The 16,340-nt window shown below is 18.4% G+C and overlaps 4 protein-coding genes and 1 non-coding gene across 5 annotated transcripts; 3 read left to right on the forward strand and 2 right to left on the reverse strand.

Annotated features, from left to right (window-relative positions):
• Positions 1–1,289: 1,289 nt before the first annotated feature.
• On the forward strand, positions 1,290–3,533 carry PF3D7_0510200 (peptidyl-prolyl cis-trans isomerase; the record flags this gene model as incomplete). Its single annotated transcript, XM_001351624.1, has 1 exon — positions 1,290–3,533. One exon carries the CDS (start codon positions 1,290–1,292, stop codon positions 3,531–3,533), a length of 2,244 nt encoding a protein of 747 aa, XP_001351660.1.
• Positions 3,534–4,573: 1,040 nt separating this feature from the next.
• Positions 4,574–5,674, reverse strand: PF3D7_0510300 (stripes inner membrane complex protein, putative; the record flags this gene model as incomplete). Its single annotated transcript, XM_001351625.1, has 3 exons — positions 4,574–5,028; positions 5,175–5,280; positions 5,495–5,674. The coding sequence occupies 3 exons, from the start codon at positions 5,672–5,674 to the stop codon at positions 4,574–4,576; spliced, it is 741 nt and encodes a 246-aa protein (XP_001351661.1).
• A 2,380-nt stretch (positions 5,675–8,054) lies between these two features.
• Positions 8,055–9,374, forward strand: PF3D7_0510400 (PDCD2 domain-containing protein, putative; the record flags this gene model as incomplete). The annotated part of the gene is made up of 1 exon (XM_001351626.1): positions 8,055–9,374. One exon carries the CDS (start codon positions 8,055–8,057, stop codon positions 9,372–9,374), a length of 1,320 nt encoding a protein of 439 aa, XP_001351662.1.
• Positions 9,375–9,777: 403 nt separating this feature from the next.
• Positions 9,778–12,297, reverse strand: PF3D7_0510500 (topoisomerase I; the record flags this gene model as incomplete). The annotated part of the gene is made up of 1 exon (XM_001351627.1): positions 9,778–12,297. One exon carries the CDS (start codon positions 12,295–12,297, stop codon positions 9,778–9,780), a length of 2,520 nt encoding a protein of 839 aa, XP_001351663.1.
• Positions 12,298–15,149: 2,852 nt separating this feature from the next.
• On the forward strand, positions 15,150–15,229 carry PF3D7_0510600. The gene has a single exon. It is a non-coding gene; the product is annotated as a tRNA-Leu (tRNA).
• Positions 15,230–16,340: the final 1,111 nt, after the last annotated feature.

The raw sequence follows: 16,340 nt of genomic DNA on the forward strand, positions 1-16,340 counted from the left end.
TTTTATTATCATTTCTTACAATATATCTAGTCCTTTGCCAAAGTATTTAGATAATCTAAAATAATAAATGAACTTTTATTTTTATTATTATTATTTTGTTTTAAGGTTTCAACAAAATTGGAACAATAAATATTTATTTGTTTATATATATATATATATATATATATATATATATGTATGTATATTTTTTTATTTATATTTAATGACATGTACTATTATAATTATTTTAAACGTTAATTAAAATAATAACCACATTTACATATTTTAATAACACAAAAAGGATTATATATAATAAAAAATAATAATTATTATAATTTGCCTTTGTATTTTTAAACATATTATATTGTACAGCATATGTTACCATATTCATTAAAAAAAAAAAAATATATATATATATATATATTTATTTATTTTCTTGTCTTTTAAAATGATTTATGCTATTTTAAATATAAAAATGTATTGCCTCATAACACATATTAATGTAATAATATAACTTATGAATAGAAAAGAATAAAAAAAAAAAAAAAAGAAAAAAAAAAAAAGGAAATACGCACCTTCGATTTAAATATGTTACCCTTAATTAATGATCTCCATTATAATAACAAAAATAATCTATATTTAGCAAACGAAATTTTGATTATTATGTTTCTTTTTCAGCTTTATTATATATAACACAATATGAACTGAACAAATTTTTACAACAATTCCAAAAAAAAAAAAAAAATTGTGTCATATATATTTATTACCTTATGTAAAAATGATATTATTTTATAAAAAAGTAAATACATAAATATATATATATATCTTATGAAAGAAAATATTTTTTGTTTTTATTTTTTTCATTATAAAGTATTTAGAATTTATTAATCTATATATTATTATACTTTTTTAATTTAATTTTTTTTTTTTTAAATATTAAAAGAAATTAATAAAAATTTTTACGTTTAACATATATATATATATATATATATAATATATGCATAATTTATAATGCTCATAAATATATATATTATTTATATATATTTATAATTTATAAACCCATAGAATGAATAATGAATGTTATTTTTTATTTCATTTAAGAAGAAAAAAAATTAAGTAAATAATTGCAATTATCTTGATACATTATTTAATTTTTATATTTTAATAAAAAAAATTGATAAAAATATATGCATATATATATATATATATATATATATATTTATATATTTATATTTATTTATTTATAAATATAATATATAATAATATGTCCTTTTAATAATAAAATGATTTTATAATTTAATAAAAAAAAAATGAGTAAAAATGATGAATATAAAAATGAAAAAGGAGAAGGAGAAGAATTACCTTCTTCAGATGGTGAGTCAAGCGATGGAAGTTTTGGTCCAGTTCCATTACAACAAAATAAGGACAACATAAATGATGAGAATTATAATGATGAGAATTATAATGATGAGAATTATAATGATAAGAATTATAATGATAATGATTATATTAGTGGTAATGAGAAGGATGTAGTTTTGTTGGATAGTAAAAAAAAAAAAAAAAATTCTGTATCATGCTCATCTTCATCATCCATAAATATACCAGAAAATGAAGAATTATTAAATAAAAAGAAAAGAAAAGTAAAAGGAATAATAGAAGAGAACAAAAAAAATCAAGAAAAGATGAAAAAGAAGAAAATACGAATTAATAATGACATATATTTAAAGAATCTTCCAACAAATAAAAATTATCAAGTTAGTTATATGCATACAGATATAGTTACTCATGTTGTGGTTAGTAATAAAAAGAAATATATAATTACGGCTAGTTTAAATGGTATTATAAAATTTTGGTATAAAAATATTGGTTGTATTGAATTTGTAAAGCATTTTAAAATTCATTCAGATGAAATTATTAATATATTTATATCAGAAGATGAAGAACATTTAGGAAGTTTATCAAAAGATAAAACATATAAACAATTTGATATTACTAGTTTTGATATGAATATTGTTATAAAATTAAGTTTTATTCCAAGAACAGGAGAATTTATTTACTCCTCTATATTTTCAACAGAGGTTAAAGTTGCTATATCGTCTAGTGAAAAAGCATGTATATATATTTATAAACCGTTAGAAAGTGATATTTGTATACAAACCATTGATTTCGGTTGTTGTAATATTATAGAAATTATAAAATATAATAAATTTTATGATTTATGTGTATTCAGTGATAATGAAGGTCTTCTTGATATTGTAGATGTAACGAATTTTAAATTTCCAACATCGAAAGAGGAAAAGAAATCAAAAACAAATAATAATATGGATCATAAATTAATTGATTTTATGAATAAAAGATATCCAATTAAAAAAATTAATTTTTCATTTAAAAGCGAAACAGATCTATATGAATTATGCAAATATAAAACTTATGCTTTATGTATAAGTTTAAGTTTAGATGGAGAATATATGGCTATATTATCTGAAAATTATTTTTTGAGAATTTACAAATTTGAATCCATGAAATTATATAGAGTATATGATGAAAGTACAGAAATGTATTTAACTGCTCAAAATGATCCTTTAAAAAAAGAATTACATATAGATAGTTTTGATTTTGGTAAAAGACTTTTTATTGAAAAAGAAATAAAAAAATATATGAAAAATCAAAATATTAATTTTAATATGATCTCTTTTGATGAATCAAATCAATATATTATTTATTCAACTTTTATTGGTATAAAAGTTGTTAATTTTATAACCAATCAATTGTGTTATATTATTGGGAAAAATGAAGCCAATTTAAGATACTTATCAATTTCTATATATCAAAATATCATACCCATAAATAAAGTTAGAACAAATATACATGAATCTTTATATATAAATGAAAAAAATATATCCGATTGTGCTCTGTTTTGTACTGTATACAAAAAAGCTAGATTTTATGTTTTCTCAAAAAAAAAATTAAATGAACACGAATTAGATGACAGAGATATATACAACGAACAACCAACAAAAAATGATGTAAATTCTCTTATTTCAAACCCTTTAAAAAATATAGAAACCATTCATAAAAATACTCCTAAAAGTGCTATTATTTACACAACCATGGGAGATATACATATTTCACTTTTTTATAAAGAATGCAAAAAAACAGTACAAAATTTCTCTGTTCATTCTATAAACGGATATTATAATAATTGCATTTTCCATCGAGTTATCAAACATTTTATGGTCCAAACGGGAGATCCTTCAGGTGATGGCACAGGTGGTGAAAGTATTTGGGGAAATGAATTTGAAGATGAATTCTTTGACCATCTTAATCATTCCAAACCTTTTATGGTATCTATGGCAAACTGTGGTCCAAATACTAATGGATCCCAGTTTTTTATAACCACTGTCCCATGTCCTTGGCTCGATTTTAAACACACAGTTTTTGGTAAAGTAACCCAAGGAAGTAAAATTGTTTTGGATATAGAAAAGGTTCGTACGGATAAAAGGGATAAGCCTTTAGAGGATATCAAAATATTAAATATAAAAATTAATAATTAGTTCATATATATATATATATATATATATATATATATATATTTATTTATTTATTTATTTTAATTTTTTTTTTTTTCTTTTTTTTTGTGTGTAAACTTATTATCCATATACAATTTTCTTTCAAATGAAAAAAACGAAAAAAAAAAAAAAAAAAAATTCTCTAAAATTAAGATTAATAATGATTTTTAAAGTTTTACATAAGTATATATTATCTTTTAGTACAATGGTAATGTTTATTTATTATAGAAATGATCTATTTCACAATTACAATCTAAAGAAAGATGATATCATTAGACAAAAAAATTTAAGTTCATCTATATATATATATATATATATATATAATAAAATGTAGTTACACATTTGACAATAGTAAAATCGTAGTATGTTAATGAAAATTTTTTCCTGTAAATTCATTTTATCATAAAATGAATAGTACCGAATAAAAGGAAACATAAAAACAGAGAAAAATATATATATATATATATATATATATATATACAAATATATTGATATTTATATTTAATTAGATTACGTATTATTAAAAACGTGAATCATAATACATCAACATGTATATATATATATATATAGTGAATATATTAAATATGTTTGTATATAATATCTTTTATTTATAATATATTGCCTTGATTTTAAAATTTTTCATTCCCATGTAAAATAATACTTAAGTTACCACAAAAAAATAAATGCATCATTTTAAAATTTATTAAAATTATCATGCTTCTAATACAAATAAACGAAGCCTCTCCATATATATATATATATATATATATATATATATATATATATAGATATATACATATAGATATAATGTTATTCTCCCCATTTAAACTAAAAAAAAAAAGAAAAAAAAAAAAAAAGAAAAAGAAAAAAAAAAAGAAGACGAAAGAATAAAAACATAATATATATAATATATATAATATAAAAAAAAAGAAATTATTATAATTATCATAGTTTTTGTTTGTTCCCTATTGAACAACTGAAAATGTAATAATTATATAACCATTTTAATTAATAGAGATGACTATTCATGATCTTCTATAAATATGAGGAGGTAATGTTTTTCCTACACTTAAATAATTATTTGGTCTAGCAGAAACATTAACTGGTGTTCCAACAGTAGGTAGAACTGGTACCATAATTGGTTTTATAGTTTTTGGTACTATAACTGAATTGATCATGTTTGGAGAGTGGTTTACAAATTCTCTTTTCAAACATTTTATTAAAGCATTTCGTTCTTCTTTGAATATTCGTACACGGTTTGTAATATCATTAAAGGTTTGTTGTAATCGGACTTTATGACCAGGTAGCCATCTAGTATTATTAAATTTTTCTACATCATCAAGAGAGTTATTAGATAATGTACATAATGTGTCTACTGTGTCAAATCCAGCATTAATGAAATGTACGGATATCTCTACAGGTAGTTTTTGATACTTAAAGAATTCTACAACTAATAGCCTTTCTTGTTCCAAATCAGGATCTGAATAAGCAAATCAAATCAAATCAAATAAATAAAGTGAATTAAAATAAAACAGAAAGATAATTTTATATAAATCATTCATCAAATGAATACGATCAAAATATACTTATATTTGTTTTACGAATTATATGTATGTTTAAAATTACCTCCATTCCATATTGCCTCGAAACCGTGTAAATGTTCAGGGTAATGTTTACACAAAAAATCTACCATAAAATGTATTACATTGTTTGGTTTTCGTTCATCTATTTCCTACAAAAAAAAAAAAAAAAAAAAAAATATAATAAAATAAAATAATAAGAACAAAATAAATAATAACATATAAATTATAAAGAAATGTATATGATTTTTATTTTATTCTTTTATCTTTTCTATTTACAATTTACAAATTTATATACACACAATTTAAAATAAAGCATTATCACTTATTTTATTTTATTTATTTTTATTTTTTTATTTTATGTACTTGTGCTATTCTTGCTAACAATTGCTGAACGTTTGATTTTTTGCTATAAATGCTTTTTTTATTTAATTTATTTGAACTTAAATTACTGTCTTCATTTGATGATAAATCATCATCTATTTTTGATTTCTTATCGGAATTATTCTCCGTAAGAGATTGGGATTCACTATAATTTTTTGACATTTTTTCAAGTTCCTATATATAAATATATATATTATATAATATATATATTTATATTTTTCAATTAGGTCTTTTTTTCTTTTTTTTTTTTTTTAATTTAATATAAAATAGCTTATGTAGATGATAAGGTCTTAATTTTTTTTTTTTTTTTTTTTTTTTTTTTTTATTGGTCAACTGATAGAATTAAATATTTCAAATGTTTTATTTTTTCATTATTTATAGCTTTTTTTTTTTTTTTTTTATGGTTATTTTGGTAAAAAATATTCATGCACAAAAAAAAAAAAAAAAAAAAAAAAATTGGTCTATATTTTTGAACTGATTTCCTTGTTTATTCAATACATTTAACACTCTATTACTTTTTACATTATAACAAAATGAAATAAAAAAAATATGTAAATAAAATAATATGAAGTAAAATATATATATATTTTTCTTTATGATTTACATTTTTTTCTTGAAATAAACTTGAATTTAAAAATTCTACATTTGCGATGTTATTTATATAAAATATAAAAATATTATTATACATCATATATATTTTGTATGCTGATGAAAAACATTTATATATATTAAGGTTAATATAGACTTACAAGAAAATTATTGTATGTATATAATATACTTATATATATAAATTCTTTTTTGTTTTTTTTATTTTATTATACTTAAATAATTTTTATATTCTATATATTCATAAATGAGTATATATATTTAAGTTATAATAATATTATTTCACAAAAGCTTTTTTTTTTTTTTTTTTTTTTTCCCTTAAATTAATGTACATAAATTGAAAATACCTTACATATATTTTTTTTTTTTCCTGAATTGTTAATATATTTAAAAAAAAAAAATTCCCAATTTTTATATTCAGAAGGATGTATGGATATATTTTATTATATATATAAAATGATAAACAATATATATATATATATATATATATATATATATATATATATATGTACACATAAAAAGAAAGAATTTACTAAAATTATTTTATGTCAATTTGGTTTTTTCGATTAATTTGTTTGATATAAATTATGTTTTTTATTTGTAGACTATATATTAAGTAATATAGTTCTTTTTATGATAAACATAAGAATGCGTATGATTCTAAATAATTGTCAAGACATCCTATTTTATTGTTCATAATATATGAATTATAAACAAAAAAATATATATTACAATTTAATGAAAATAAAATAAAACACAATAATAAGAAGACTTATATATCATTTAATCTACCACAATAAGATCAAAAGAAAAAAAAAAAAATGCTTTTTTTTTTTCAAAATGATAAAAGAAATATTTTACAAAAAATAACGAAATAAAGGGATTTGAAACTTTAAACAATTTTTATTTTCTACATACTTATTTCATTGTAAGGGGTAAAAAATATAATAAAATGTTCACATATATTAAAATTTTTTTGGTTACATAAAATGGAATATGAATATAACATCTTTCATATAATCCTAATGATTTATTTGTGTAAACTATGATTGAGTGTTTATTAAAACAAAGAAAAAAAAAATGAACGTTTTTCTTTTCTTTTAAATATTTATGTTATTTTCTTTCTTTTTTTATGAAATCGGTTGTTATAGAGTGATTACATATAAATAAATAAATATATATATATATATATATATATATTTTTAAATATAAATTTACAGTCATTTGTTATCATTTCTTATATTTAAAAAAATATATACATTTACATAAATATTCAGATTAACTTATTTTGGAATAAATAAATCTAATATTTATGGATTTATTATACATATATATAACAACATTGAATTATAAGATAATATTAAAAAAAATGAAATGATAGATTGATTATGAATTAATTATATAAAAGGAAAAAAGAAAATATAATATAAATAAATATATTATATATACATTAAAAAGAAAAAATATATTATATTATATATATATATAATATATATATGCTTAAAATTATACATATGTATATATATATATAATAATAATTATAATAATAATAATAATAATTTATATGATGATGAAATTATATTAATAAACATTAATAATATATCAAAATAATATTTTCTCTACATCGAAAACAAATTTTTGTTGTAGATAAAAAATGCAAAATATTTATTATTTAAGAATTTTTCTATGATCATGTATTATATATATATATATATATATATATATATATATTTATATATATTTATTTATTTATTGATCTTTATAAAAATGAATATAAAAACAAAAAATGTTTAAATTATGTATAAAATTTTTTTAAAATATTATTAATTTTTTTTTCTGTTTTTATAATAACCAGAATATAAATATATATATATATATATATAATATGTTTAAATGTTAAATATATCCAAAAAATTTGAACAGATAATCTACAAATATGTATATAGGAGAATTATCAAACGAAATAGATAACAAATTTGATTTGAAGAATGATTCCAAATTTGGAGGTGAACCCATCTGGATACATGATAAAGAACCAACAAATTTAAATTTGAAATGTTCTATATGTAAAAAGGATTTAACTTTTTTATTTCAATTATCAACATCTTATGATGAATATATTAGAGTACTATATTTGTTCTGTTGTATGAATAGTAGTAAGTGTAATATGAATAAAAATAATTGGGTTTGTATAAAGGGCAAACAAAAATTAGTTTATGAGTTAACAAATAATGACATACAAAAAAATAATAATATGGACGAATCCATAAATATGGAAAAAAAGAACAATGGTAATTTAATATATGATAATAATTATAAAGGAAATAATACCTTTTCTATTTTTTCTAATGAAAATATTAAAAAGGAAGATTCTATTTTAGAAAACCTAAATTCGAGAGAAGAAAAACTAATTGATTGGAATTCCTTATTTTCAAAAAAAAACACTGATAATAAGAAATCAAGTAGTTCTCTTTTTAGTCATTCTTTAAATGAAGGCTTAAGTTATGTTAAGGAAAAATATAAAAATGATCATAATACAAATCAATATAACAATACAAATGTAAATAATGAATGTGTTAATAAACATATAAATTGTGATGCAATAAAATCAAATAATGGAGATAACAATAAGAAAGAATTAGATAAATGTAATGATATAACTCTTGAAACTTTAAAAAGTAATAATTGTAATAATTATCACTTACCTTGCTACTATATATCTTTAATAGAAGATGATGAAGAATGTGGAAAAGATTATTTATATGAAAAAGCAAAAAAAATGTATGAAATGTATGAAAATAATAAAAATAATATGGAAGATGATGACTGTTTATATAAAGAAAATGAAAATGATAATGATGATGTGAATACAGGTAATAATAATGAAGAAGGTTTTGAAAATGATTTGAATGGATGCGTAAAATTTTATTCATATTTAAGTAAAAATTATAATCAAATTTTAAGATATTCTTACAATGGAAAATTTTTATATATGTTTAAATCGACAAAAACCAATATAAAACAAAAGAATATGATTTGTTCACATTGTAAGCATAAATTAGTATTCGAGTTGCAATTATTTTCTACATTTATTTATCAGATTGAAAAAAAACTTGAACAAAAAAAGAATCACTTTTTAAAAAAATTTATAAATAATTTTAATGTAGGTAATATTATAATATTTACTTGTGAACAAGATTGTGTTAGTATTGATGATATGTATTCATATGAGCATATCGAACTAGAAATTTTTTAATAATAACAAATAAAAATTTTATAATATTTAATGTTGTTTAATAAAAATCTCATTTATATTACACAATGTGATTTTTAATTAATTTTTTTTTTTTTTTTTTTTGTGTGTGGGTGTGTATGTATATAATGTAATAAGTATATTTATGTATAAAGCATAAACATGATAAAACATATGTATACTTAAAATATAATCGGAAAATTAAAAAAAAAATATATATATATATATATATATATATATATAAATAAAGGAACAAGCAATTTGTATGAAAAAAATTATATTGTAAAAATGGGAAATATATGTATATATGTACATATGTGTGCTATCATTTATTATACAATAATATTACATTTATTGTACTTTGTTTTTATTTTATTTTATTTTATTTCATTTTTTATTTCATTTTTTAAAATGTAAAATTTTTTGTAGCAAACATGGCCCAAGGAAATTTAAGTCTTAAACTTCTATTAAATACTTTTTCTATGGGTATTTCAAATTTTTTACAAAAAGCAACAGTTATTCTTGGATCCATATAATTAATTTTAGATGTACCTAAAGCAATAGTTTTATTATCATCTCTTACTTTCATTTGGTTATTTAATAATTCAACTTTTTTTATAAGAGTAATTAGTTTTTTTTTACAAGATTCTTCTTTCATATTTTCTTTGACTTTATTTGGTCTTAAAGTTCCATCTAAAGTAGAAACTTTCGAAACAAAGATAAATTTTTTATCACTATTTTTTTTTAAATGTTGCAAATATTTTTTATATTCTTTTATATCTTCATTATATAATTCAATTTGTTTTTTTATTTTTGACATAGTTGTATCATGTTGTTTTGGAATACTTCTTTGATGGTTACATAATATGGCTACTTCTCTATTTGCATTATTGTAAAAATTAATAAGTTCATTTATATTTGAAACGTCAACTTCTATTGGTGAGTTTTTATCATCGACATCATTTTCTTTTCCTACAGTAGTAGCATATGATAGTTTTTTATTTATTCCATTTTCATCATACTCGTTATTTACATCATTAATAGTAGAATCACTTGCATCACTTAATATATTTGTATCTGAAGTTAAATGGCTAGATTTTCTTTTTTTCGATTTGTGTAATTCTGTTTCACCAGAATATAATGAATATGTTGTTTTTCCATAAACTTCTTTTATTCTTTTTAATTGTTGATCTAATGTAATTGAAGCATTATATGTACGAAACACTTTAGCTGATAAAGTAGGCATAATTTCTTTTAGATATTCATTTAATTTTGAACAAGTTATTTGATCAAAAACTCCTTCATCTCTATTTTTATTTTTACAAAATATTATTATATTAATATATGCTTGTTTATCTATTTTGACTGTATTAAAATATCGTATACTATCTTTTCCTAAAAAATCTAAAGTTATATAACAATCTTCTGATGAAATACTTTCTAAATTTGTTGGTAATGGTATTTTATTTACTTTTTCATCATTTGTTTTTTGTTCTTTTGAATCTACACTTTTAAAAGGTATATCGTGTGCAAAACTAATATGTTCTACTCTTAAACTACAACAACCTACAGTATCTGCTTCTTCATCGATATCTTTTTCTCCTCCTACTCTTAATGCTAGAAAATCTATTAAATAAACAGCTGTTCCTAATTGTTTATCAATAATATTTTTATTTTTCATTTTATTTTTATAATCTTCCCTAATTTTATGAACACATGATTTTAATTTTCGAGCATTTTCATATTTCATAAGATCTTTATATCCTTTAAATTTTGATTGAGCAGATAAAAAAGTATATTTTATTTGATCATTTATACTATCTTTATAATAAGCTAACCATGTTACTTTATTATCATGATATATATCACCCCAATTATGTCCACACATATTATCATATAATCGTGGTACAGGTGCATCTTTACTAATATTAATTACAACATCTTCTGGAAAAATTCTTTTTTTTAATAAACCTTGTTTTGGATGTTCTCCTCTTCCTCTAAATAACCCAGGTGGTTCTGCTTTATTACTTGATATCTTTTCACGAATCCAATCAACTAACGCATATGTATATGGTAATTCTTTTTCCATTCTCATTTTTTTTTCCTCTTCTTTTTCTTCTTTTGTTTTATTTAACTTTTCTTCTCTTAATTTTAATAAATGATCTTTGATTGGCATAAAATCAATAAACTTAAAATTAGATATATCTCCTTTTTTTAATTTCGTTTCATTCTCTTGTTTTATAATATTATCATTTTCTAAACTATTTATAAATGTTTTAAAAAAATTTAATATAAACTTTTCTTTTGTACAATAATCACTACCAATTGCACTACACCAATAGGTAGCTAATTCTTCTGATTTTGCATTTAATTCAATTTTTATACTTTTATAAAAAATTGGTACATGATGTTGAACGTATGGAGGGGAAAATATTAATCCTCGATGTTCTAAATAATTCCATTGTATATCTGTTTGATCATCTATTTTTTCCCACCATCTATTTATTGGTTCAAAATTTTCTTCTGATTTTTTAAGTAATTTTTTAGGTTTCTTATTATTTTGAGTTTCTTTTTTTATAACATTCGTTAACTTGGTTTCATCTTTTACTGTTCTAGATTTTTTTTCCACATATTTCTTTTTTCCCTCTTTCAAATTATTTTTTTCTTTTAGTTCATTACTTTTTCTTTTGCTTATTTGTTTTTTTTTTTCTTCCTCTTTTTTTATACCTAATGATTTCTTTGTGTTCTTTTTTATACCAAGTTCAGAATTGCTCTTTTGCTTTTTTATAGATTCCTTTTTGGAAGATCTAGAATTACATGATTTATTATTACCCAAGTTTTGTTTAATTTTATTAATTAATATATCATCATCAGATGTACTTTCATTCTTGATACTGTTATTATCATTTATTTCCATTGATTGCATAAAAAAAAATTAAAAAATAAATAAAATAATAAAAATATAAAAAGTGTACAATATATAAATTAATAAATAAATAAATATAAATATATATAGGAAAAGCTTCTAATACTTTCGTGTTTAAAAAAAATATAAATTTTAAACTATTTTGTTCCAATTTATTAAATTTGTTTCATCTTCATATGCTCGTTCCATAAAAAATTACAAATAAGAAATATATAATAATAATAATGAAAAAAAAAAAAAACATAAACATATAAATTCTTTAGATACTTAAAAATTCTTCAAATATGTAAAATTAACTTAAAAATGCATTATTAATTAAAAAGAGTTCAATTATAATTTATTACATAAAAAATGGTGTAAAAAAAAAAAAAAAAAAAAAAAAAAAAGCATAAAGAAAAGGTAAATTATTATTTAAAATATATATTATATTTAGTTACAATTTAATAATTCTCAATTTTTCTGTAACTTTTACTTTTCCATATTAAATACATACAACATATATTGTATATATAAATATATATATTCTTTTAGAAATTTTTATATTGAAAAGGTACTCTTTTTTTGATAACTTTATTTTTTTTCTTTTACCCTAATTTTTTCTTTATTTTTCTTTATTTTTCTTTCTTTATTTATTTTATTTATTTTTTTTTTTATCCTTCTTGTTTTCCCTATTTTATTATTTTATTTTATTTTTTTTTTTTTTTATCTTTAACTTTACCAAATAATATGAAATGTATAATAAATCCAATTATATAAAAAACAAAATAAAACAAAAAAATTAAATTATTTTCATATAACACTCGCCCAAAAAAGAAAGCCAAAAAAATATATTTTTTAAAATGTAAAATTTTTTTTTTTTTCTTTTAAAATTGATCTTAAAAATATATATATATATATGATATATATTATATTTTTATAGTGTGCTAATAAAACAGCCCTTCCCCCTTTCAAAAAAAAAAAAAATTATAAGCGTATAATAAAAAAATGTATACATAAATATGTGAATATAAATTACAAACATTAAATACATAAAAATTAGAATTATAAATAATAAATTTTTACCTATTATATATATAAATATAAATATATATATATATATATATATATTATTGTAAATAAAAAAAACTTTGTAATATCTAAAAAAATTTTTCTTTTTCTTTCGTGATTATTTCATATTTCCATCTTCCAAATATATGAATTTTATCATATGTAATTGTCTTTTAGAAACTAATAGTCACTTCATAATATTTTTTTGTTTTAAACGTGATTCGGAAATAAATTTATATTAGTATACTTCTCAAGAAAAAAAAACCCAAAAAAAAAAAAAAAAAAAGATAAATTCATAAAGGAAAACATATAAATATATATATATTATACCAAAAAAAGAAAAGTATATTAATCATTATATACACGCACCAGTACTTAAATATTATTATATAATATTGTAGTGTCCACCTTTATTATTATTTTATTGGTTTTACTTTTTTAATTTATTACATGTGTCCAAAGGGATGTATACCTGTTAAAAAATACATTTCCTAGAAAAGCATACTTTTATTTTTCTTTTTTTGAATAATAACATATAATAAATGCATATTGTGCATAATATATATATATTATATCATATTATGAAAAATATGAAGTCATTCAAGTCATGTGTATTTATATTTTAATTATTGTTAATATAATAATAAAATAAATGATTAAATATTATGCTTTTAATATACATAATAATTGTTATTATTATTTTATTTTATTATTTTTTCTTTTCTTCATACAATTATTTTAAAATATTTATTCAATTTTTTCTAATATATAAAATAATATTTTCCAAAAGTCTAATTGAAAATAGTTGTAAAGTGTAAAATTATATATTTAGTAATAATATATCAGATTCTTTAAAAAAAAATTTCAAATTGAAAACATAATTTACATTTACATAATAAAGCCCTAAATTTTATTAAAATCAATATATTATGTATTTTTTAAAAATATATATGTCTGTATTTATTTTCATTATAAAAAGTTATATATGTATGCTTATTTTCGTTATTCTTAAAAATATATTACAAATTTATTTACACCTTTGAGCTAGTTGTATAAGGTATTCATTTTTATTTTATAAGAATTTCTTTTTTTTATATATATCAAAGTAAAAAAAAAAAAAAAAAAAAATATATATATTATAGTAAACAAGAATTAGTCAATATTGTATTTTATCAACATAATATGCAGTATTAATTAAATTTGGAGAAAAACAACATAATATCTCATTTCACTCATCATTTAGATATATATATATATATATAAATCATTTTTAATTTATTCTACTAATTTTTATTTATTTTTTTTTCTTTTCTGTTACAACTTTATTAAACCAAATATGTCTTTGTATTTTTCAGAAACATATTAAAAATAACTTATTAAAAGTAATAAAATGTTAACAAATATTCCAAATATATTATACCTTTTAAGTCTTTTAATATTTTTCATTGGTAAATATTTCTTCTTCTTTTTTTTTTCACTAAACATAAATCCCTATAAATTTTAATTTTTCATTATGAATTCTTATGTACATTATTAGGATTCATGCATATATACGATAAAAAAAAAAAATAAGGTAAAAAACAATTCATAGTAAATACATATACTTTTTAATAAAATTCAAATAATTAATATATAAGTATACGTAATATTAATATTCAAATATATAGAGCAATGTTTCATAAAAAATATCATGTAAATATTTAACATAATTATCAAGAAAAATGAATTATGTTTCAGACTTTTTAAAAAATATCACAATATAAATTTTTAATCAATTAGAGGAAAAAATTATATATTACCATGTTGTCAGGATGGCCGAGTGGTCTAAGGCGCAGCGTTTAGGCCGCTGTCCGTAAGGGCGTGGGTTCGAACCCCACTCCTGACAAGGTTTTGGGTTTTAATTAATTTAATATGATTATATTAAAACATATTTTGAATTAATATATTTTAATATTATATATATATTATAGTTTCCATATATAATTTAATATATTAATAAAAAAATATTACCTTATATATAAAATAATATATTTATGTATAATATATATGTAGATAATAAGAAAAAAAATATTTTTATAATATAATAAAAAAAGTAAATATTTCTTTAATTATAAAATAATAAATATTTAAAAAATTTAATAATAGGATATCCTGTATATATTAATATTTTAATTCTTATTATATGGATACCATATATTTGAAAAAAATTATATTTAAGTGAATAATAAATTTATTATATTCATACTATACATATATGTGTATATAAAGTTAAAAACAATCTATGTTGTAAAAATTATTGAATTACAAAATCCATAAAAGTATTTTTATCATTTTATATTCTTATTAATTTATTTTTCCATCTCTTAATCTTATAAATAACAGTTTTAATATATTTTTTTACTTTATTTTTCTTGGTAAATAAAAGATGTTCATTAAGAAAAAATTAATACATTAACAGTATATACTTATAAATGCTAAACATATAAAACCAAAAAGAAAAAGTCTATATAACTTGAAAAAAGAAAGAAAAAATATTCATATATTCTTAAAAGTAATTCATTCTGTTTGAAAGCATTTTCTTATGAATTGTAAGCTTTATCTTCTAGAAGAACTGTTTATAATGAATTATTTAATTGATTATATATAAAGTTATATGAAAAAAAAAAAAAATTTAAGAACACTATACAATGTTTCATATTATCTTAAGATAAACTAGACAACACATATATATATATATATATATATAATTAATTCTATAAGTTTAAAACAATTTCCGATTTTATAATTTATGATTTGAAGGAATATGATTATTACAAATTTCAGAAAAGATAAACATTATTATCATATCATGGAAGTACAAATAAAATATATAACACATATAAGCACATGAAATATCATAATATAATTATTTCCATGTTTATTCTAAAAGTGGCATTAGGCATAAAAAGACAATATAATATTATTATAGAAATAAAACATAATTGTTAACATTCTAT

The sequence above is a fragment of the Plasmodium falciparum genome (genome assembly GCF_000002765.6).
Source record: "Plasmodium falciparum 3D7 genome assembly, chromosome: 5".
Taxonomy (NCBI): Eukaryota; Apicomplexa; class Aconoidasida; order Haemosporida; family Plasmodiidae; genus Plasmodium; species Plasmodium falciparum.